The sequence below is a fragment of the Falco naumanni genome, chromosome 8 (assembly GCF_017639655.2).
Source record: "Falco naumanni isolate bFalNau1 chromosome 8, bFalNau1.pat, whole genome shotgun sequence".
Classification (NCBI taxonomy): Eukaryota; Metazoa; Chordata; class Aves; order Falconiformes; family Falconidae; genus Falco; species Falco naumanni.
The window spans coordinates 55,926,898-55,952,467 of record NC_054061.1 but is presented as its reverse complement, the minus strand read 5'-3'; the positions used below and the strand labels follow the sequence as shown (position 1 = coordinate 55,952,467).

The window sequence follows — 25,570 nt, the reverse complement described above, 5'->3', positions numbered from 1 at the left end:
ACTGAAAGGACTGACCAGGTAGGCATGCAATGCCTCTTAAAGAACCTGAGGCCTTAACGTAATTCCTGCAGACAGGCAGATATCATCCATCTTGTAATTCCTGGTGACAGAAAAGGCCAAAAGTGATGTCTCTACAAATATAACTATTCAGGAAAACTAAATTCCCCTTTTTCCGTGGCAAAGCAAGAAAAGATAACATGAAGCAGGGTTTTTTTCAGCAATGATCAATGTTACAGTTAATATTCTTTGCTTTCCATTTCTTGATGGTTTCAAAATACTTTCCTAGAACCTACCATCAGGAAGAAGGACTAAATAAGGTCTTCTCAAATCTAAGCTTCTTCATCTTTGTTTGGGTGAATGTTACAAGATACTCTGTGATGTACTGAGAGTACCTGCTTGGTGACAACAAAGAGCACCAGGAGGGATTCCTGTATTTTAAAAAAAATAATAATAAAAAATAAATATTTTAAATATCGACACTGTGTCAAGCAAAAGAAAGATATAAAATCTGAGGCTGGAGGAGAGAGGTCCTGTGGCAGAATGAGCTAACCTCACCTCTCATCATACAAAGTGTCGAACACTTGAGTTGATTTTTCTTGATCTGTGATTATTTTCAGAGGTAATATTGACAGGACTGGGTTTAAGATCTCAAACAAATAAATTACACTGGAGAGAAGAGAAATGCTAGTTAACTCCAAGTTTCTGAAGGCAACTTGAGCCTTGATTAAACAAACTTCAGGACTAACAGAGCATTTTTTTTCTTTTTTCTCAGAAGAAATTGGGAAATTGATCCAAAAATAATCCAGGAAACGAAATTCCTTTGAAATTGAGAAAGTGAAGGAACTGGATTTTGCCTGGTATAGAAGTGTAGAGGTAAACTCCAGCAGCACATGGTGCATTTGAGCACTGACACTGAAGGTTTCTCAGTCACCACATTCTGCTATGTGTGAAAGAGAAAAGGATTTTTCTCTGTCATTGACTTATCAAGGTGTATGACACCCATTACTAAGTTTTTCTTTGCAAATTATCTCTGACAAGAAAATAGAAATGGTGATGGGAACTGAATGACACAAACAAGGTATGACATTTAAAAATCAGGCTTGGATTTTCTTCAGTCCCATTGAAGCACCTTTGCTAAGACCGTCTTTTTTCTCAAGACACAGGAATACAACACCTTGTGAAAGCCATCCCCATACAAACCAATGCATCATGAATTTCCTTGGGCTTCTGAACATGGTCAGTTAAGGTCATACATAATGGATCTTCCTCACAGAAAGAGCTGGAGGAATGTTTTTACATCTAGGATATCTGCTAGACACATTCTTGTCTATCCACCCTTCTGTATTAAAACTCTGATATCAGAATTGGATAGCAAGAATATTTAAACCGATCAAAATAAAGATGATCTACCTGATTTTTCTAGAGTGGTTTCAGAACATCTTATCTGGTCCACACATAATGCCTAAAACAGGCACATAGGTGCTAACTGTAGAAGTCTGTGAATAACAATGACATCAGAGATGATGGAAAGTGATTAAACAGTAGGCCTGGTCAAGGGAAGAGAGCATTCTAGGAGAATTACCTCCAAAAATTGGGAATAACATGAATATTTCAGAGAATGGATATGGAAGTAGATTCCAGCAGTTTTCTGAGAGTTTCACTATTATCAGAAAGAGCTTTTTGCCAGCAAGTGAAATGAGGGCATTTTGATGCAGATTGTGAGTTTTGCCATGACACAGAGACAGAATAGATTTATTTTTTTTACTTTTAACAACATTAGATGGGCTGAAAATGGTTAAGTAATGATACTAAAATCTGTATTTAAAATGTAATTCAGTTCTATAATTATATTTCTTATGCATGGAGGCAGGAATAAACTAAAGGAAGAACCTATTAGCCCTTTTGCATGTATAATTGAACATGTTTGATATTACCAGGTAACCTTTGTAAGTAACTGGCTTTGAGTTTATGCAAAGAAGTGAACACTTTGAATACATAAATAACAATAAGAGCAGATAGGTTTTTGATTTTGTATTCTGTTCTTTTCTTGTTTGTGTCTGTTAGATGCAGTCAGACATCCCTGGCTTTATTTGGCCATCCATAGAAACATCTGAAAGATCTGACTTTTGCATCATTTGGGTGCAGTAATGAATAAGAACTGACATCAAATATCAATATTATTGGCCCAGCTAAATGGTAGCTGACATCCAACTGGACTGCTGAAGAGGTAAACAAAATTGAAATTTTGTTTTTGTTTAAAAACTGTCTGACATTATTCGTCCTTCAGTAAATCAATGGAAGAATGACCTAAATGCTGTTTGTATTTTGGCATGAAGAGGTAAAATTGGGCAGTTGCTATCAAGCACATTTTTTTATAGCCTTTTAGGTTTTTCTAATACAAACTGTAATACCAAAAAAACTTTTTTTTAAGGAAACTTGGTAACCTCTTTAATTATTTCTTAACCTGCAAACATCATATAAACACAGCATGGCAGATACAAACACAGGTGAATGATAACCATACCCTTATTTGAACACACATAGATACACACACATAAGGGAGCAAATTTTATTCTACTTTAAATTCATAATGATTCATCCAAGCATCTATAGTCTTTAAACTTCATTAGTGTAGGTGATATGCCAAACTGGGAAAATGCTGTGCGAAGTATGTGCAAAACTTACTTCAAATGCTGTTTAGGCCATAGTTAGATTTTATATTACCTGCCAACATTCAAGAACCAATCACTAGCTCTGGTATGAACTCGTATGAAATGGCATTGTTTTCCCCTAGTTGTTGATCAAAAAGATGTACTAATGTGAAAATGTTAGGAGTTTAATTTTTTCATCTTTGCATGAATTATGCAGATGCATAGTATCCTCTCCATAATTACCCACAACACAGAAAGAGAGGGCCTGGGCTGACTTGGACATTCCTGCCTTGATGTCCAGAGGTAGGCACTTTGGTAGCAACGGGGTTCCCTCCACCACCTTTTGCCCACCATGAGCCTACGTTTGTGTAGTCATATGCAATCCAACAACTAAATGGGGTCATGTCAGATCCCAATAATATTGAAAAACTAGGGAAATTACTTTGCCTCTTAGGTGCAGTCTCACCTGGGTTTCCCTAGGGAGGGTATATTTGCTTTCCCAGGTAAGGTATGTTCACATGTATCTTTTACTGCATTCAGAGCTTTTGAAGAGAACTGGAGCACACACAGTAGCCTCTAAAAAAGCATCCTTACAAGCACATGCATATATTTCAACTCAGAGTCTTAGCCCTCAGTGGAAAAGAAACATCTAAAACATTTTTCTCTACAAAGTTAGATGTGTTATGGGGACATGGGAGTAACGCTAACTTCTAGGAGGAAAGATGCATTTTTCTATGTCCTCAATCCAAACCCAGCTATATGGCTTTTGCTTAAATTTTTTGCAAACTTTCCACAGGCAGAGAACCAACTTGGAAAACCACAGATTTTATACACTGCTGAAACTTATCTTTCAAGTCTTGACATAACCATGACTACAGAAGTTTCTGTCAGGGTAATATGACTACCTGCCAGATTCTCCAGAGAGCTCATGTCCCAGCAAGGCAGCCTCCAACAAATGGCCATGTTTCAGGCGCCAGACTGGCAGTTATGTTCCATAGAGAAATGGCTAATTATGGAATCTGAGCACTATTAATAGCTCTGGCTGTGAATGTTGCCCACTTAACAAAAAACTATTAACTACAGTTTCAGAAGCGTGGTATAGTAAATAACCCAGATTTCATCAGTTTCACAGAGTTTAATGAGGATTTTTTCAATTTGTATAAACGCATTATTCTTTTTTTCCCCTTCTGCCTCATGCAGTTCTCTTCCCCTAAAATAACCCTTAATTTTTGGACACCCTGCCTGGATAGCTCTCTGATCTAACTGGAAATTTTCTTCTTTGTTCTTGTATTTTCTCAACAGGACATTGTGTAATTAGAATTTCATGTCCTTTCAAAAACGCCTTTGGGCACTAAGCAGCCTGAGACACAACAATCACCAGCCCGCTGAAGTGACTTAGGAGCCTACTTAAACTGACCCATATCCTAAGTAAAAAAAAAAAGTGACTCTCCTGGGACGTTTCATATTACAGCACTGAATCCATAGAGTCCGACCCTATAGACAAGGCTTCTGACAAGGCATGGAATCTGCAGACCCATGACATTAGGATATATATATATAAAAAATAATAAATCCAGATCAGATTCTGTCAGCAGTCAGCCTTCAGTTTTGCCATTTCAGAGTTAAGAAACCAGACTTTTCCAACAAATCTTTGCCTGGCTGCAGGGCTTCTTTGGCCAGGTCTAACCACGAGGCTTTCTGTTGGCCACTCTGGAGGCGATGTTGCACCTTTGCCCAAAAAATAGTCCCTGATCAATCTCCAAAATCTTCCCTGTGAAATTATTGCTGAAAATACTGTTTCTATAAAAAACTTTTTTCCTCATAAAACATGCATCTTTCAACAACAAAACTGTCACTCAGAACAATTTATTCAGCTTGCTTAGGGTGGAATATTTTAATTTCTTAGTGGGCAACCACTAGAGGGTAAAAAAATAGTTCTCTGGTGCTATATTTGGTTGGAATATAGCCCTTGCTTTGCTAGCCAGCCAATGTGACAACTGTAATTTGTACAACTCCTGACCAACTACTTAGTCTTTTCAGTAGTTTTCCAGTACATACAGAGTTAATTTATATAACTGCAATTACAGCTTCTGAAATTATATTCCTCAGTCAGTTTAATCAATGCTGCACTAGATGTTTCCATTTTTACTAATTCAATCACTGAGAATGTCAACCAATGATTTTAGTCTAGAGTTTAATGCCAACTATAATATTCTTTATCAAAATAACATGCTTATCTGGAAGATTATCAGCACACAGTCTTTCAGCTTCCTGTTAATCATTATAGGTCACATCAGAGCATGAGGTTCTTTGTAAATACTCCTGTTAAAGGCAGTGCAAAGTATTACTACGGTATTATCCTCATAATCCGTGCTACTGTTAAACACTCTTTGTTCTACACCACAGTGTTTCAAAACACTGAGGGGCAGATCGTGCCTTTCAAATATACAGATACATGCATGCAGCCAAGGAAGAATTAAGATGCCCTGGGAATTCCTATTTCCCTCCTTTACGTAAGCTTATCCTACACTTTCTGTTATGTCAGCCCCTAGGGTCTGTCCTATAAACACATAGGGTTGACATAAGCAGTCGGTAAAGCAGTAGCTGATACTGAACAAGAGGAGAATATTCACCATCTCCTACAGTAAAAAATAATACCTTGCTCTACTTGTAATGAAAGTGGCAGTGAGAGCACAGGGAGCAGGTATACCGCTGAGGTATTTTTTAGGAAAGATGGTCCCTGAGAGAAAAGAGTGCAAGTGGTAGCAGAAATCAGCACATGCCTCACCACTTGCACACCAGTTTTAAAGAGCAATATGACCAGGAGAACTACAAGAATCACAAATGTTCTGATCATTTCAGAGTATTTCATATCACCTCAAAGAAACGCTTTGGAAAAATTACTTCCCTTCCAAAGTTAACATTCAGATCACAGTCTGTCACTGTGCTGCGTCTGGCTGAGCCCCATAGCAGCCCTCGCAGTGCTGTGCTTGTATCGGTAGCTACAAAGGTGGTGATAACCCACCAGTGTCTCGACTTCTGCTGAGCAGTGCTCATCAAGGCTGTCACTCCAACCATCTCCCCTTCTCACCAGTAGGCTGGGGGTAGGCAAGATCTAGGGAGGGGACATAGACAGGACAGCTGACCCAAAGTGACCGATGGGACATTCCTCACCATATGACGTCTGCTCAGATATAAAAGCTAAGAAAAAGGAGAAGGAAGGGGGGGGACGTCCTTATTTACAATGTTTGTCTTCCAGAGCAACCACTACTTGTACTGAAGTCCTGCTTCCCACCAAATGTCTCCTGCTGATGGGAAGTAGAGGATAACATCTTTTCTTTTCCTTTGCCTATGTACACGTAGCTTTTGCTATTGTTTCATTAAACTGACTTTATCTTGACCCACAATTCCCCCCCCTCATCTTATTTTCTCCCCCCCTTTCTGCTGAAGAGGAGAGTGACAGAGAGGCTTGGTGGGCACCTGGCATCCAGCCAAAGTCAACCCACCACAGTCACCAATCCCAAGCAGAATGATTCTTTTTAGACAACAACTAAAAAATGAACCATCCAGGAAAAAAAACAGCAAATTTAATTTAAGTAACTAAATGATCATTACAAAGGAGAATGGCTTAGATATGCAGTAATGAAAGGAGAAAGGAGGTAGGTGCAAGGAGGGGGCAGCTTTATTGTAACAGTATCTGGGACTCTGCTCTGGCTGGCAGGTGAATGTCACACTAAACTGCTCTAGAAGTCATTACTAATACTGAATTCAGCCACAGAGGTATCTATTTCACCAAGAAGCATGACAGTATTTACCAGAGCAAGGATCATGATGATTAGAAAAAAAAAAAAAAAAAAAAAAGCAAATTTGTATGCAGTTTACCTTCATGTTGAATGTAGCATGATTACAGGAATGCAGGTGACCATAGAATGTGTAAACACGGAGCCCCTAGGAATTAAACATAAAAAGAAAGCAATTAAATAGGTTATAGTGATATAAATTATTCTACACCCTTGTAAATAGACCTTGATTTTACGGCTATGTGCAAACCAAGGCACTCTGTGTGCTAAAAAACAGCTCCTGGTTGCTTGAAGAGGAACAGTTTTCTCGCAATTACTAAGGATATATCTATCTCCTTACTTCACATAATAGCTAGCAGGAAAGGTGCATTCAAACATCACAAAAGAAAGCCATCTCCCTTGCCAGAGGGTTTGAATTAAAAGGTGTAATCACTATGTCCATAACACTGAGCTCTTGCTCTTGGGCAGTGATTCAGTACCTGTCTCTTGATATTCCACTCACACCGTTAAAGTCTTCCTTAAGGAATCACAAGCATGAAATCAAGATTAATTATCTTTTGTCATCTTCCACATTAGCCCGTAAGTGACCTACATAATGCAGTAACATATGTCAGATGTCATCACTGATATCTGACTTACTCTCCCAGTACAGGAGGCATCCAACCACAGTACCTCCTGCTAAAAAACCCAGTCTTCAAGATGGGACACTTTCAAGACCTCTAAAAATAGGTGTGCTTCTCTGTTTTCATAAAAATCACTGTCTTCATGTGTAACAGTAATAAAAATACTTTCTATTAAAAGTGAACACCAGCTTTGAACAGTGTAATCATATCCTGAAGAACAAGTTTTCACTCTAAGTTGACATTTTATTGAAAGATAATTTGTTGCACTTTCTGGAGAGATGAAAGAACCCAAACCCAAGATCTGAAATTCCTCTACACATCCTCGTACTCTGTCTTTGTACTTATTCTAGCGTGAATCAATCTCTCAGGAGCAGGGGTAGCATAGGTTAATCCTACCTCTGTCATGCTTTTAGTGTTTATACCATCAGCTTAACTCCATTTTAATTCTCCCAAACCACCACCAGAAAAAAAAAAAAATCATTCCCACTCTGACACAAGATATTTCAATTCTCTTTCTCACTGACAAAACCTCCTATATTTTTACCATCACCATGCTTTATCAGTATATTCTCACTGTTTGCAACGAGTCCTTTCAGGAAAGTAGTTAATGAGGTTTGACCACAAAGTAATTCTGAAGGGACAGTACTCAATAATATTGTGTAGTTCATATTACATCTCTGAACCATTTAGGAGAACTCAGTCCAACAAAACAGCCGTTAAAGGGGATTAGATAGCTGTTATAAATACCTCAGGGGTTAAGAGCAAAGAGGGAAAAGAGCTATTGAAGCTGAAGAGCAGTGTTGACACAGGAACATATAGGTATTCATTATCTACAGATAAATTTCAGCTGGAAATTAGAAAACAGTTGTCAAACAGTGAGGTATGAAAACTCCCCTCCACTCCAAGCAGTGGGGATAAAAAAAATCTCATTAATTGTAAGAAGCTGCTTGAAAAGTATGGAAAATGATTTTCTGCCTGTGATCTTTTGTCTGAACTTGGAGACTGAGGAGACTCTTTCCAGTCTTGTTCATGTGGCATTAGAATACAAAACACTGATAAAGCCCAGCATTTAATGCTTCACAGAATTCCTTTTATTTAAAAAAAAGTCACCAAAAAACAGGCAGCAGGCCAGTTTGGCAAGTGCTACTTTGTACCTTACTGTATTTTTCATTTACTTCTCTGTCTTGAAGTAGTCTCTCCTTCAAGGCCACGTATGCTATTGAGATTAAACTAGGAAATTTGTATTATTCCCATGGAAGGATTGCAAGACAAACATAACAAGAAAAATAGGCTCTGGACTGTTAAGACGAATCCGCTATCTTTAAAGAGCAAGCACATCACCTGCTTTAAGCATAAAAAGGTTGCCAGACTGCAGTTCTTGAGTCCTCCATAGTTTGCAACAGATTTGCAAGGGGAAAAAGTGCTACAAAAAACCACCCAAAAGCTTGTATATTTACATTATTTCTAAATTATATAATACAAACCAATAAATCCTGATAAAAATAAAATTTAAATGATTATTAGCCAATTATAAATTCACTGTTGGAATAGAAATGTTATTGCACAAAATTCCCCAAGATTGACACAGAAATCAAATTTGATAAAGGTAACATAGTAGGCAACCAAGATAACCAAACATACATGAGCAGTCCAGCAAGAAAAAATTCCAGGGACATAAAATCTACTTTATGACCTAGCAGCAGTATCAGTCGTACCCAGGCCATGATAACAAACCAAATAGTGCATGTTTTGCATGGTAAATGTAGCCCTTGTAAGAATTTTGCTGTTGCTTAGTGGGGCATAGAATTTACCCCCAGACACTCTCAATTACCAATACATACACAGTAACTTTGCTAGCACAAAGAAGAAAAAGAAAAAAAAAAGAAAACCACATGGATGCCATGACACAAAATTAATATGAACTTTCCGATTTTCTTTCCATAAGTCACTTCAGTACAAAGCAACTGAAAAGGATTTTAATAATAGTAATAAAAATAATAATAAAAGCTAGACAAAGGCAATGGGTCTGTAAAGTGTTTCTCAATACTATCACTGAAAATTTCCAAAGTGCCACTTTATTTTTATTCAATGCATAGCTAGTGTTTTCTTTACCCACACCAGGAAATCTGAGTTCTGCAGACATAAATGCCATAAAACCAAAACTGGAAATCTTACTATTTAGCTGTAACACCCCAGCAAAATCAAACAGTCATATTCTCTGGATCAGAGCTCATGTTAAGACAGCACTGAGCTTTCAGCATCAAGAGCTCAGCAGTAAGTTAATGACACCCCTTTTGCACACGCATTCTGCTTTTCAGTCATTAATTATAAAATAATCTAGTGTAACACCACCAGGACCCCTGCTTCATTTGGTGTGGGACTGAACAGGGTGTCTATATACCAGGCATAATCTCCCTTGAAGTGAAGTTTGGAGCATCTCTTCTTCAGTGCAATTCCACTGGAGCATCTTGCAAATTGGTCCCTGGCTTACTAACAGTCTCTTGTCATCCAGGAACCAGCTGTATGCATCTGCCTTTTAAGTGAATTTTTTTAAGATTCAAGACTAGCCAGTGCAAACACCTGGGACTTGTATCACAAGGAAAAGAGCAAAGGAAAAAGGAGGATCTTGTCTTAATGCTAGGGGAGTTGTCAGTTTGGAAAATTATGCTTCTTTGCTGCTACCTTCAAGGTCTCACTGACAGAGACAACATTATCACAAGTCTAGAGTAGAAGAAACAACAAAACATCAGAATAGAACTCTGGAGCTGTAAAAAGGCCAATTCTTTCCATATTTAACCCATAGGGTTTATCCAGCCTCCTTGCATATGACTCTTGAGTAGTATAAAGGGCAGTAAATTACTGAGAATACATTATTATTGTTATCCGAGTCATCAGGTCTTGATTGAAATATTAATGGAAGAAGTCTCAGTTCTATTCACTCCTTGAGCTGCTGCCCAATTACATTAATAACCATACATTCGTCCTTTGCAGAAAATACACAGATAACAGCAACATTCAAAGAAAACAAAATATAGTGTTCTGCATTGTTGTTGGGTTTTTTTTTTTAATGATTATGCACACATGCACACACACATATAATTTTCCAGTTTGAAACCCAGAAATTAACATTAGAATCAGCTGTTAGAAACACCATGGCATTATCTTATGGAGCCTATCAACGTCTCAGCTTCCACCGAACACAGACATTAATTGCCTGCCTTGGACTGGAGCTATATAAAAAACTTCAGATAGTGAAAACATTTTTTTTCTTTTTTAAATGCAATCCAGTATCGTAGATACCCTGACCTTTGGAACTATGGATCTGTGAACAGTAATCCTGCTGCAAAAGTGTAGTTAAACAAGGAACCTAAATTTAAATGATTTTTTGTTCTTACTTTCACAGGATAAAAGCCCAAGGTTTTGGAATCAATAGTGAAATTCTGCTGTAAATCCTTCCTATTGTGTCCACATAGATACACAAATACCAGGGCAACAGAAGACAGGCTGAAGGCAATCATAGTTAATACACTACAGCTTGTTTGCATCTGTAGAATTAAGTTAAATCTATTAACTATGTAACACAGCAGCTGAATCCTCCTATACTTACTTTGATTACCAGTTTAGCAGCAACAACAACAAACTCCCAAACCTAACAAGCCATAATTCAAGCACCTTTGGAGAAAGCATGCAGCCAAAACCTGTTGAGCATCATTTAAAAACTGCTCATGTTTTTTAAACTCTGCTGGTTTTTTTGATTATTTTTTGGATTTTGAATACCCTGCTATACGTGAAAGGCTGACATGAACAAACTTACTTTGCCAAATTCAAAAATCCATTAGAACAAGCTGAGTGTAATACGCTAGGTGCAATATGTAATTATCTATATTAATTTGATATGATATGAGCTTTTAGATAACAGCATCTGAATATGAGGTTTAGCTAAATAGCCTTCAGATAAGAGATTTATTTGTAATTTCTTGGTTCATTTAGAAATTAACTCAAAAAAATATGTTCATTTAGAAGGACTAAACTAAGAAAACTGTTCAAACCACAAAGCACTCAGCAATGGAACTGTTCATCTCATTCTCTTTATCAAAACCACACAAAACCTCCTGACAGTTTCTCATGAAAGGTTTAATTTTGAGGGGAAAAAACTAGTACCTTGAAGGAAAATTCTGATTTTACATAGGTGAAATTTGTCCAGAAAGTCAAATAATCTAATACTTTGGAAGCTCACTTCACCAAATTTGAACTTTTCCTAAAGCAACTGTCATGTTAAGCGTACCATGATTACCAACTACTGACTCATTGGGGAAGGTCTAACCTTTCTCCGTCTCCCTTGCTGAATATGGCCAAAGGCTTTTCTTTTTACAGCAAAGTGCAAAATTAAAAGCATGACTCCTACTCAAATCCCTGCCTTATTCATGACATAGTCTGTGTGCTTGGTGTACCTATGCTTTGCATCAGCAAGGCACTAGCAAGCTCTGAAGGAATTGTGTGACATATCCAGCAGAACTGTGGGCTCTGAAGACACTCCACACTGGGGGGGAACTGCCTGCATTGTTGCCTTGAGGTAGGTGCACTGGAAACATCAAAAGGGGTGTGGATCTCTTTATTAGAACACAAGCCATAACAAGGTAATTTTTTAAAGGGAGAAAACTCACTTTCGTGAGATATGACAAGTGAACACAAAAACTGGCGGAAAAATTCTAAAAACACCTACCCTCTCTACCTTTGCAAGACAGCTCCTTTCTTTCAGCCTCTTCTCAGCCCAGCCTGTAATAACTCACTTCAGCAATTTCCTGCATCACACGAAGTCTGTGCGTGTTCCCCGCAAGGCCAGCCCAGCTGCTCACAGCAAGAGCTGCTCTCTTCTCCATCTGCCCCATCCCATCTCATCCAGAGGGCACCACTCAAAGCAAGGCAAAAATGCATCCATCCCCCAGCTATCCTCTCAGGGGCTCTTACAAGCACATGACGTACGGTATCTGTATAGTAAGCAGTGAAAAAAATTGTAAAACAATTTTACCATCTGTCACCACAGGTTTTACTTGATAAGCTTAAGCACAAAACCCTCAGCACAGAGTTTGCTTCTGTTCTCCTTCCTTGGAATAGAGCCTGGGGGGAAAGTCATGCGGAGAAGACTCTTTCCTGATGTTAGACCAAGGGCAACATCAGGCCAGGGAATTCCTCAGATGTTTTGTAATCCTGTACTTGGGGAATAAATTTGCAAGTCATTTGTGTGCCTTATTACAGAAGGATTCACAGATGCAGGTACATACACCAAAGCTGAAGCACATCAGCTGTTGGGTTGTCTGCTATTATGGTGCTCTCCCTTTCTCACAGACAGCTTTTTTTGAAATCATTATTATTACTTTACATTTTATTCACTACATCTTCCTAAAGAAGCAAAAGAATTTTGAATCTCTTTAAAATGCATGAACTTACATAACAGCTTCTATACTGTGAAACATTAACAACTTGAGAAAGCGTTTTTCTAAAGCTGGTAGGTAATAGGAACTAGAAATAGAGCTCTGCCTGCCAGCTAAGCCTAACACCATGCTTTTCATCACAGACTAGCCTTCCTTTCACTTCAGTTACCTGCTACTAAAAATATGGAAAAAACCTGAAGTAACCTTGCTGTGGGACACTCCTGAATTATCTCATTTTTCTGCATCTGAACTTTCACACGGACATAGCAGTATGTCTTTTGCACTCAACATGCAGTCATATTCATTTTTCTTAATTAAGAGGAAAAGTGTGTTTCTAGGCCAAGACCTTGTATGCTAAATCTGTTCAAAGTGAACCTCTAAGGCTCTCAAAAAAACCACTAAAAATCAGAGTTATAATAGTAGAAATGCTGACAGATTATCTTCTTGCCAGCATAATATAACCTGACTCTAAGATGAATGTTTCATGAATTAAAAAAAAGTTGAAAAAAGCTCCTCTGTTCAGCTTTGTTCTCAAGATAAAAGTAAATTATCTTTTGGTCTTCCACTGACACTTGGATTTTTGTACTGCCGTCTGTGGAAACCTGTAACCACAGGCAGTATTTAAACAGACATGACCGTGTGGGATTCTCTCCTCACTAAACTCCTGTAAGAGCCATCAAACTTCTAACTATACAAGGAGGGAAAAAGGTTTTATAGCAAGCAGATACCTTCCTGTACCTGCTTCTGTGAAGAGAGACAGAGAAGTCATCTCTTCTTGGAGAGATCACACACAAATGCAGTTCACCTGCACGGCCATGACAGACCATCCAGGGATGGGGAAGGAGAAATTTCTTTGCTAGACCCATCATTCCTTTAAAAGAAAATAAACAGGAAAAAAAATCCCTCAAAAGTATTTAAATTCTTTCACTAAAAGCAGACTTGTATGTTATTCCCCTGGTTATATTGGCAGATGGCTTCAGTAGCAGAAGCTACTGCATCTTAATAAGGATTTGTAAGGCAGGTGAACATACATCACCCTGTCAGCACCAAAAAAGCCAAATTCAGTAATTGCATTCCTCCTATCCAATGTAATTCTTGGCATTTAAATGTTCTAGCGAGGGAAGGATCAGCGGTGCAAGAACAGGGATGGCCAGGGAAATCCAGTATGCTGAAGCCCATTAGCTGCAGAATTCTCAGTGTGGGATATGGCCTTTCCCCCACAGAATTAGGCAGGCCATTTTTAACATAACTAGAGTTGACTTTAAATAAACTTGGTATTTCAAAACTTTGCAAAACATACCAACCATTTTCAGGAGAGTAATGTGTGAATGACAGAAACCTAGCAGGACTGTCTCATATTAAATGTTATGAGCTCTATTGCTTTAATGTAAAAAAGATCAAAAAGACGAATTACAAATGAGCGGAAGTTGCTGGTGGAATATAACTGGCAAAGTTACGAGTGGAGTGAAAGCACAGAAAAGTAATACAACAGAACTTCTGTTGGCTTTGAAAATGAAGTTACATGAAAGCAGAATAAAACAATGAATGCATCATTTAGTTTTATATGAGAAAAGGTGAGAGGGCTACATGCAAACCCCTTTCTTCCTTCCCACCTTTAAAGGTAGGAGGTGTGAAATCTAAGTTGCATTCTTGGAAAGTTTTTACTTTTCCTCTGTTCAGCCGTGAACAGCACATGGCCTGCAAGAAAACTGCAAAAGACATGAGACGCTGTTCGGCTGTATATAGTTCAGCTTCTTCACACATACGGTTCCCACATCTGAATCTAACACTCCTGTGCGCTGTCTTTAGCATCTGCACTCAAGATTTGTGTTTCTTTACCTGCTAATCCCACTCTGGTCCTGTAACAAAAGTCTTAAATCTGCAACTGAGCAAAGCAACATCATGCACTATCTTCTGATCTTATCTGAAGATGAGAAGTTGAGTATCAGTCTGAAGGATTTTAGTGCTCTTAAAAACTGAAGCTCAATTTTGGTTCAATTGCCAAACTGTTGAGTTACGTGAATTCATACCAGAACACCAGTTATTTTTCCTAACAAGAGCAAGGAAAAACTAAGTGTTTTTAACTGAAAAAGACTATAAGGCAAAAGCAAGAACATACACAACTGTGATTACTAAATAAACAAATGAGGTAGCCCAAATGTTTAGAAAAAAAGAAAAAAGTAAAAGCTAAAGAATTTCTTCCCTTCAAAGAGTCAGCATAAATCCGGAGTAAGCCAATAAGATCAAAGTTATTACTTGTCTAACAGCCATTTGGAGAGTGTGTAGTTCTATCGGTATAAACAAATCTATAAGCCTCCTGCATTCACACTGCGAATTTTGTTTTGGCAGTCATTACGCATCAAATGCATCTCATCCAAATTTTAAGTGGCAGATGCACAGAATGAAAATACCAAAGAGAGCGGAGAAAAAAAAAAGGGGGCAAACTTAACAGACCGTGTCTGCAGTTCGCTTTTGTTAACCTGCAACTGCTGAATAGCACTCTTGAAGTCACGTTCTTCTTCGATCTCTATTTTCCCCATTACCCAACAGGAAGGGATTGACTAGTTCCCAATAGGAGTCCTGGCAAAGAAACTGGTATCTGAATGGAAATGTAAGGCACACCACTTGCTCACCATGATGCAATTTTCCCAACTTCTGCTGCTTTGGGAATAACAGTATTGCTGACCTGAGGGACCAAGATCAGAGAAGAGAACCCAGATTATTTGGCTAGAAACACTGAAGAAGTTATCCATTGGAAAAAGAAGTCACTGAAATAAATAAATAAAAAGAAAAATTAACAGTTTATTTTTAAAAGTCTTTAGATTTCAAAATTTTGGGGGAAAAAAAAATCACCAATGGAAGAGGAGAAAACGTTGAAATTGGCTCTTACAAACACACTGTCCATAGATTCTATACAACAGATCCTGCTTGCACTATCTACAGACTCTGATTGAAAGGAACAAAAAAGGATTGTGAATGCCTATTGAAAATATTCCTAATCTTCTGCAATTTCAAATTCAGAACTTTGCAAGTATTCAAAATGAAATTCATGTCAATATTTTCAAAAGTGAGATTTTCTAGAAAAAAAGAGAAAGTAAAGCAGAAAGATCTGGGTAGCAATGGAAATAGTTATATTTTTTAGCAAGTGTGCTGAACTTCTAAGTTTTCATTAGCATTCAAAACACAAATACTTAATTGCTATCTCAGTATCTCAGTAATATGATGGTTAAATTCCATTACATTTAGGAATGGGCAAACTTTGTCTCATAAACTTGCATACTTTATATGCTATGGGCCTTACACGTCGTTGGTTTCTCTTAGATAAAATACAGGTATTGCATGAAGCGACATCACCTTTTTCTCACTGCCTTATGCTACCACAAGGACATACCACAAAATGAAACAGATGTGGGTCCTACTGAAGCTGATGACAACATTATTCCCAGTTTCACTCAGAGAATGAGGGTACTTTGTAATGCCTTTGCTAGAAAATAACACCTGCCACCTGACGTCAGGTTTCATTGCATATGAAATTACCTATGCCAATAAATATGCTTATGCTCAGACCAATAGATGTCAAAACACATCCTTTTGACTTTTGACATACAAAGCAATCCTACTAGGAGTACCTTGCTGAACCTCAGCCTAAGGAATAGCAATATTACTCTTTTACCATAGTGCTGCTCCCAGTAGAAACCTGCACTCAGTCTTGGTGGGAAAGGAATTAGGCAAAACACCAATTTTGAAAGTCCCACCTGTTGTATAGAGTTTATAGATTACTTCAAAGAAAAAATATTTTCATCATTAAAAATACAACCTAGTGGTTTAGCCATGTTAAGCTTATTAATATTTCCCAATAAACTTAATGACTTAAATGAAAAAGGAATAAATATTTTTTAATCCATCAATAGTGGCATTGTATCTGGTGACTGGACACACCGGACTACAGAGTATGCCACTATTTATGTAATTTTCAAAGAAGTGCATGTAGAGGGCTGTAACCAGAAAATCTTTGCTGGGAATATCCCACAACAAAACAAATGTCATAATAAGTTATAAATACATACATACATATAGTCCTTCATGTGCAATAAGAAAAATCGAATAATAAAAATACTGAAAAAAATTATTTCAAAGCAATATGAACACTTTCCCCGAAACGTTTTTGTCTGGTGCTAACAAGGTTATTGGAGGCAGGGGTGATAAGAACATTTAGCATTTGAGAAGCAAGAGCTCTTCATCTGTTTTAGCACTGTTTTCCCAAGATGCTCACATCATGGCACAAGGCTGTAGAGACACTAAAGAGAAGTAAAACTCCTGGAAGCCTTTTCAGAGACCTCTTGTAAAATTACAGCACGATTAAATTACCTCTTGAATTAAAAAAAAAAAAAAAAAAGTTTCTTACAAAGTTCAGCCTGTCAGAGTTGCCAGGATTAGATCAGGGACCAAATGTATTATGACTAAGCTCAGTGCTGTATAAATATTAGATCCATTATTCAAACAGCTCACAGCACACCACACACTTGATTTTACAATGACAAAAACTCCCCATGAAATATCTTTCCTGGGATTTTTCCTTAGTAAGGGTGGCGGCATGGTCCCCTATCTGAGCAGAAAGAAAAGGTAAACAGCAGGTTCCCATTAAAGGAGTTATATCATGTATGTAGCCTCAGACAAAAGGATTCCAGCATTTGGGTTTTGTGAGTTATTAACAGCAGCCTGCTCTGTAATTGTCAGTGAAATAATCTCATTGACACATACAAGTTAGGAAATAGAGGTCTCATTAACAAAGCCTCTAGCCTTTATTAGATCATATAAATAACCAAGAGAGCCTGCAAAAGATCGATTACAGCTTTTAAACGTTTATGGAATCAGTGTTTAATTAAGACAATTTTAATATGCAAATCAAGCCTAATTATCATCATTTGTTAATGTTAGTCTGCCTGGGCTCTAAACAGCTTCAGCTGCAAATATGGTAACAGTATCACATTTTTGCTGTGTTTTTTCCTAGGAAGAACTGCAGAGGAAACAACCAAGTTGCACTACCAGTATGCACGAAGGCTTCCAAAACCACATTTCCATTTACCATTTGGAGATGAAGGTCAAAAAAGTGCTCAACGTAGCGTAAAATCTAGCTGAAATGTTATGCATTTCTTCACCCACTATTTTGTAGAGTGCTTTAATTAATGTCTTTCCTTCAAAGTAACCAACCCCTCCGGGAGCTTCTTTTGATGAAAATCTGCCCGTGTTCAATGCAGTGATTGAATAGAAGGGTTTCTTACACACACTGCTGTTACTCAGAAGCTGATGTTGGGACTTTTTTTCTTCCTACCTCCTCTGCCCCAGGAATGGTAACCCTCCTATGCTGAGAAGCCGCAGCATTACGGCAAAGCCCCTGGAAATTAAACGGTGAAGCAAACAAGAAAAACACAACCTTCAGCAACATGATGGGAGGAGCAGCTGGGGAAGAATACAAAACAGCAAGGGAGAAAACCAATGTTTCTGCTCTGATTCTTGAAGATGTAAAATTAAAGACTCAAAGTCCCCGTGAATTTGTTTGGGGAAAGAGGGTGGGGCAGCTGCAACACAATCCTGGTAAAAATCATTCCCTTTTCCCGACACTGCTGCTCTCCTGCACCACAAAAAGCTGCACTGACTAAAATGAAGAAAGAGAACCACTCATCATTGGGCAGTATTGATTTGCTGTTGAGTGCTTACACATTGACAGCAGGGGAAATACAAAATGTTTCTGTTCGCAACATTTTACAATACAGAAAGTCACTTCTGTATTTTTCTTTGCCATTATGCTTTCTTTCCTCATATTCCCAATGCTTTGTACCCCATAGATGCTAAGCTGTCAGTTGGCTGAAGGTAAAAGGAAAGCTTTCTACTTTTACTTATTCTGTAATATATTTGGTATTTCTAAGTAAATTAAGTCGTCTTTGGGGGGGGAAAAAAAAAAAAAGGATATGCAGTTACAATAGGCAATGAGTCTTTCAAGACAGAATGAATAAAAATGTAATAACCAGAGTAGAAATAAAATACAAGAGAGAACTTGAAAAGCCTCCACTTCAAATGGGAGCACACCGGCTTTCACCCTGTGTCTTGACTGACTAGATGATGAAAGGACTTCATACAGAAACCACACTTGGGTACAGCGCAGAGCCATGGTTGGGTAGAGATCTGTCAGGCAATCACTTCCCAGCTCCATTTTGAAATGTTCTCCCTAGAGACAGTATTGGAGAATGGGTCGTTCAGTACAACCTGTGCATGCTTTTGCCAACACAGTAAGTCCACACAGAAGTTGAGCTAGGCTGGGGAACAAACCCTTGTATCGCAGGATCACCTAAACAGTTGTGAACCTGTAGGCAATGAAGAATCAAGACACAGAATACAAAGGTGTTGAAGGGGCTGCCGAGACAGCTGGCAGGTGCTGATGCTGGATTTATAGCATGTTTCCCCTGAGAGCTGTGTGCAAAGGCACGGGGTTTCTGCACGGACTAACAATGATTGTAGGAGCTGCCATCATTTTTGGGTAACTGAACCTGAGGACATTCCGAGAATTTGAACTAACCATAGATGGAAGGGAACACCTGCATAGTTTAGTTTTCTAAAGCTCTTCATTACCTGTAATGAAAAATATTGACACTTTCTTACTTATCCTTCATTAGATAAAATGGCCAGGATTTTCACAGAGCCTATGGAAATTTGAATTTCAGTGGAACTTTGTATAATGAGTGAAACAAGTACATTTTCAGGAAGTACATGTAAACCCGCCAAGAGCAGGGAAGAATGGAAAATAAATGCAAACTAGGACATGTCCAGTAGGCTTAGTGGAGAAGTTTTGTGTTCAGACACAGTATACATACACCTACACCACTGAGCTCTGAGCTACACCATCAGGACTAGGGCAGTGAAAGAAAGAACGGAGGAGTACTTCAGAAGCTCAGTTCATTCAGTCACTTACTATGGCACTGCAATGCTGTATTGGCCCGCTTTGCCCAGTGGATGCTTTCCTAAAAGGGGAAGTCAACAGTGCTGATACACTTCATACAGACAGTAAACTGACAGCAAAGGAATGTGAAATGCCCAAGACAATATTTGAGTCACTAATTTGCAGCTGAGAGATGACAATAATTTTCCAGGTCACCTCCATGCTACTTACTAACATTGGATAAGAGACAGGTCTGCCTAACCCTGCTGAAACTTCCCAGACCATGGGAAGCGTTGCACCCCAGTGAACCTGCTCGTTTTCCAACCTGGTTGCACACAAAACCAGCTACTTCTGAGGAAAGTATCTGGTGGAACAGATAGCTATGCTGTCCAAAAATAATATTTCACATTCTCAAGTCTACATTTGCTATTTGTATTAAAAATATATGAAATACATTTTATGTTTGACATACTGTATGGTCCACTCACTTTTGTACCCTGCTAAAGTCTTGGTTTCAGCATCTCAAACCTGCCTGCAGCTCCAGTGATGGAAAGTTAAAAACATTCCCAAACTCCCTTCTGAGTGTTGTCATGTGCATTCGGTAAGATGAAAAAGTACCCGAGTCAGACATAGATCTGATAACTTCCTAAGATATATAGACATATCTCAAAGTAGATATTACTGTCAAACAGCAAAGTTTTACAAATGAATTCAGAAAAAAATTATTTGCATTAGACATGCACATCAACAATCCTGCTCCACAACAATGTTCAAGCATCTACTAAATTAAACACTAGTTCTTATGTAATGATCTTCTCAGTGTTCAATCATTTGAACATCCGAGTTTCAAGAACATTGTTACAAGAACTGTTGTAAATAAAAAGTACTATTTACACAGCATTTTAAACCCTGGAACACATTGAGCCTCTGCTGAAGTCTTACTCTCCAATGGGAGAGTCCAATGAAATTAGGGCCCATTTTACAAGGTGGAGAAAAGGAAATATGCTGGCATACGTGGCTGAAAGCTGTGGGAGGAATCCTGACACTACATTTAAGCAGAGCAGTGCAAAACAAAATTTCATTTCACTTCTCAGATACAACATGCACTCAGCACGAGTCTTGGCCTATTGTAAGTGTTTTGCAGATCAAAATTTTCAGCCACAAAATTTTGATTAGTAAAGAATAAAATACAACCTGAAGTTTGTCCTTTCAGAAGACAATGTTATATACTTTTTAAAATTAGAAATGCCATTTTAGTATTTTTTATAAATGCTTTCAGTGTGATTTGATTATAAAGCCCTAACAAATATAAACCACTATTTTCTTTTTTTGCTCATTCTCCTTTCCTGTATCCCTCATCACAAAGGACAGCACACAGTTATTCCTAGACCCAAGAAGTACACCTCTTTCGTTAATTTTATTTGTTTTGTAATTTCTCAATTTAAGTCAGATCTTTCCTGATTATTGGAAGACAGACAAGTACGGACACTTTTTTTTTACGGTAGAAAAATATGAATTTAAGAAAAAAGCTCAAAAGGAAAACACATAAACACTTCAAATGCAAATGAACTCTAACTTACATTCCATTTCTGAAAATTTTCAAATAAAATTCTAAAATCTCAACCAAAGCACTTTGGTTTTGCTTGCAGCCAGCTCTGCTTGTGTCCCTCCTGCCACGACCCCCTGCAGGGAATTAGCAGGAAGCAGGATGCCCTGGGACCCCCCTCGGGCTAGAGGATGCTCCACAGCAGCACAGGCTGGCCTGGGTTTGCGATCCCTGTTGTGGCAGGGCTCTGCCCTTTGTGCGAGCTGTGCTGCTGTACAGCGGGGTCACTGCAATGACATGGCAGAGCTCGTGTCCGAGCTCAAAAATAAATTCATGCCCATGCACGTCTTCAAGCCACACATGGAGCACCTCTTATCCATGGTAAGGATATATGGCCAGAATAACCTCCCATGTCTCATCAGGGTGTATATCTACCCACTGTACAAGACAAGATGGCACAAGAAGCACTGCACCTTGAGATATCACATTACGTTCATTTTCTCTTCAGTGAACTGAACTGCAAATAAATGACTCAGAAACCAGCATGAAACGACATATCACCAACGGGTTTTATAAACATTATTTGTTAGAAGACGTAACTCTTAACAATATATGACCCATGACTAATTTCAGGGGGTCAAGGTGATCTTTGCCCTCCACTGTGTAGGGTATTATTCTTCTCTAGAGAAGTTCAAAGGTTAATGAATAAAGTGTCAGCAAAGAAGAAACGAGACTAAGCAAGAAAATGCTTGTTCTTGGGCTCTGCTATAAATAATGCTCTCATTAAAATTCTGCCTTGGAAGAAAGGCAAGTCCATTAGTCTAGGAGCTAATTTTTACTGGCTCCTTAGATGTATGCATATTAAAAATTCAGCTTTTATAATTGCCAGCCATCAACCACCTAGTCAGTGCTGTTCTTGGAGTTTTTAATTATTTACTTCATTTGCATAGACACTCCAATTTATGATCAACCGTTTAGTTATCAAGGGACAGTTTTAGTAATTCCTCTTTTACATTTTTATTTATTCCTTTTGTATCCCTAAGCAGAGGCGCTGAGAGGGCCTCGCCTGAGCGGCACGGCGGTGGGACGGGCCCACCCCTGCAGCGGCAGCACGTGTGGCCATGCTTCCCCGCGCCCCTTCTGCCTGTGCCAGGGCAACTCATACAGTACAGCTACGTGGCATCTGCTAAACGCCTGCATCTCACCTCCGAGTGTCACAGCAGCCTGCAAGGACAGCCCTACTCGATACCTTAACCTGCTCCTGAGCTGCTGCTGAAGGCCCTTGCCCAGCACCTTGGCCTCAAAGGAGGAGGGAAGAGCTCACACCCGGGAAGGGAACACGCTACTGCTTTGCTACAAGTGCTCTGGCACTTTGCCCCAAAGCTGTTCTCCTCTGGGTTTTCAGTCTGGGGCTGTTTTCTTCTCCTCCCACAACCTTGCTCAGTTGCCTGAGTATACGACTGCTGCGAAACCTCCTCCAGCACCACCCTTCCTCATTATGAACTCGTCCCAGCCTTTTCTGCTCATACTTCTAAAGCAAATGGTACACCTTTCTCCTCAAACTGTGGTCTGCCCAGCTCCTTGGACACACAAGGAGGAGAGAACACATAGGAAGACACTGGCTTTGAAAATAATCAGTTCTGCAGTCACAGAGGAGCACGCCTGTCCCACCACTCACCCCAAGCACACACCATGGGCAGCCAGGCTGCGCTTCTCAGCTCGACATCATCCCCCCCAGGCACCACCTGCCCAGAGACAGCAGTGAATCTTGAAATGCCACCCAATTTTTTATTCATCCTTAAAAACAACTGAATTATTGAACGAAAGACATGTTGTCTGTCTTCAGTGTTCAACAGCAGGCTTCAGCAACAACAGGAATGATTGATTTGTAATCCCCGGTATCATTGTGCTCCTCCCCGGGTACCATCTCTGACGGCTTTTTGCAGACAGGATACCAGACAGCAAATGCAAAGGGAGCAAAGCAGCCTTGCCTGGCAGGAAGGGAATTGATTACCAATCCCTCTTTCTGCCAGGCAGAATTTCTTTGCTGCAATTCATACTTTTCAATGGGCTGTCTACAGACAGCCTCCAGATGGCTTTGGGGGGGAAGTGAGGGCAATGACACTAGAGATTACAAATCAATCACTATTATAGAGCCTTTTATTTGGTAGACGCTTCCGAGCAGAAAACAGATACCAAAAATATATAATACATCCTGATTTTTTGTTTGCCGTTTCCTTTCCTTAAAGCTCTTTTATGTCCTCTCTTCCTCCTGACACCACTGCTTTCTATTCTTTCACTGCTTTTACTTCCATCTTTCTTACTACGTATTTCTCATTTATACTTGATTTTATCCTTCTGTCATCTTTCTCACTGCTAACCTACACCATCCATAGTTACCTGATACGGAAGTAAACCATGATCTTTCTACTCTATGCCATTGCCTTCCCTTTTCTTCACACGCAGATCCCTCTTCTCAAAAAATGGGACGGTAACACTGACAGAGAATGGAGCAAGGTCTACCTAATTTTTATTGTCTTGAAGCCATCACATGTATCATTCTGACTGCTTTTGCTCACAGCATTGCATCGGGTTTAGCACAATAGGTTCCATGCAATAAGGAGAGAAGGTAACAGAGTAGCAAAAGATGAAGGTGGCCCCTCAGCCACAACATGTAACATCCAGAGAAAGCTCCCCATACGTCAAGGATACACCCACACTACTGGGCACTGAACATGACACATGCCACGTGTGTGCAACTTCTCATCAGCACGTTAATTTTATAAGGGAGTTCATGGGTGCAGCCTCAGCCAGCCAGAAGAAATCTGAACACACTGTTATTCCAGACCTTTCATGTGAGAACTGTTGTGAACATCGAGCACACAGGTCTGATTTTACCCACATTTATGCTTGCTTTCATGTTTCAATTCCTGTTCTGTTATTAATAAAAGCATTGTCAACTAGAACAAATGAGGTAGGTATGACAATGTGTTTGCTGGGGGGAAAGAGACTTTTTTTAACAGTAAACCTGATCAAGAAATTTGTCAGTTCAAATAAATAAACTAACATGCATTTGGTAAAATAAATATCAGCAGTGTTGAAAACCACCTTTTAAAAAGTTTTGGCTTACTGAATCAAAACAACTCGCTGTTCTAAAATATTAACAAGTTTCAATTTAAGTATATTTTTAGAAAGTGAGAAATAGATCAAAATTGTCAAAGAACACTGTAAATTCTGGAGACACTACAGTTTGGTTTTGCAGAACAGATTTTTCCGTGTATTGATACACATAAAGTTTTCAAACTATTGACTTTTCATCCTAAGTAGGAAGGTGGTGTTTTTCTTCACACCCCCCCGCCCCAAATGTCAGAAATGCATTTGATCATTAAGAAAACACTTCTTCCCAGGAAGGATGTCACTTTATTGCTGTTCAGAGATCCAAAATTAGGGTAGAAAACATGGATATACCTGTCTCAGAACCAGTATTTCCCCTGTGTGAAACATCCACTACAAATTTTCAAGCACACCAGCTATCACAAGCGACACTTCTGAGTTACGACACCACTACTGTAAGGTACACTACACAACGCAGTTCAAGTCAGTCATGTTCTGCAATGAGATGAATTACCACAGCCAGAGAGTAGTGCTCTCATAATAACACAAGATCACAAAGCAGCGGGCTGAAGACTGCAGAGGAAACACTTTGCAGCAGGGTATGAGTGTGCCATGAAAACAGCATGGCTTATACAGCAAAGCCTGAAGCTGAGATCTGATGTATCTTGCTAAAAAAAAAATAAAATAAATCAATACCGTGTCCCTTCACACCTCATTCAAACACTTGAGAAACACAGTGAGATGCTGGAGATTGTACTTTTCACTTAAGTTTGTTCCATTTTGGTATATTTCCACTTGCATGGTATTCTGCTGAAAGCAAGAAGCGGAAAGAAAAAAAAATTAAAAAGCCTGCATGACTCATTTTACACATCTGATAGAAGGTACGGGGAACTAATTTTCTATTTATGATAAATGTTTTGACAGTATCAATTCCAGTCAGACATACTTGGGCTCCCCAGGTCTTCAGCAGCAGAGCAGCAATTTTGCACAGCCCATGCCAGGCACTGTGGACTCCAAGTCTATGCTCTGCTCACCTCAGAAGCCCTTTTCAGGGGGCTGACAATGAAACCCCCTGCTCCCCCCTCAAGGGATGAAGAAAATTTTCACTACGACATCGCCTAGCATACAGGAGAAGTTTGTAAAAATAAAGATGTTTCCACAGAAATATTTGGGTCAATCAGAATTTTATGATGAATTTCTCTTTCATCAGATAATTTTCAAACAATGTTACAAGAGATTTTGCATTTAGGTTTGTAACACATCCTTAACCTCTATAATTACTTAGAAAAATATATACAACAATTATTGTGTTTACTCCATTGATTCCACTATTGGAAACCTCGAGATTTTGAAAAAATATTTTTTTTATAATGCCATTTCTGACAGTTGAATATTGCTGAAAATAAATAGCAGGCAATTATTTTAATACACTCTTACTGCACATTACTTTAGAAGATTGTTCTAAATTGC

At 38.9% G+C, this 25,570-nt stretch overlaps 1 protein-coding gene across 1 annotated transcript in view; it reads right to left on the bottom strand.

The window, feature by feature from the left end:
- The window catches only part of SPAG16 (sperm associated antigen 16), a 413,057-nt gene that overhangs the window by 118,475 nt on the left and 269,012 nt on the right, over nucleotides 1-25,570 (bottom strand). Inside the window, exon 15 of the mRNA XM_040603905.1 lies at nucleotides 6,534-6,599. Coding sequence (XP_040459839.1) covers nucleotides 6,534-6,599 — 66 coding nt within the window. The remainder of the gene's footprint in view (nucleotides 1-6,533; nucleotides 6,600-25,570) is intronic.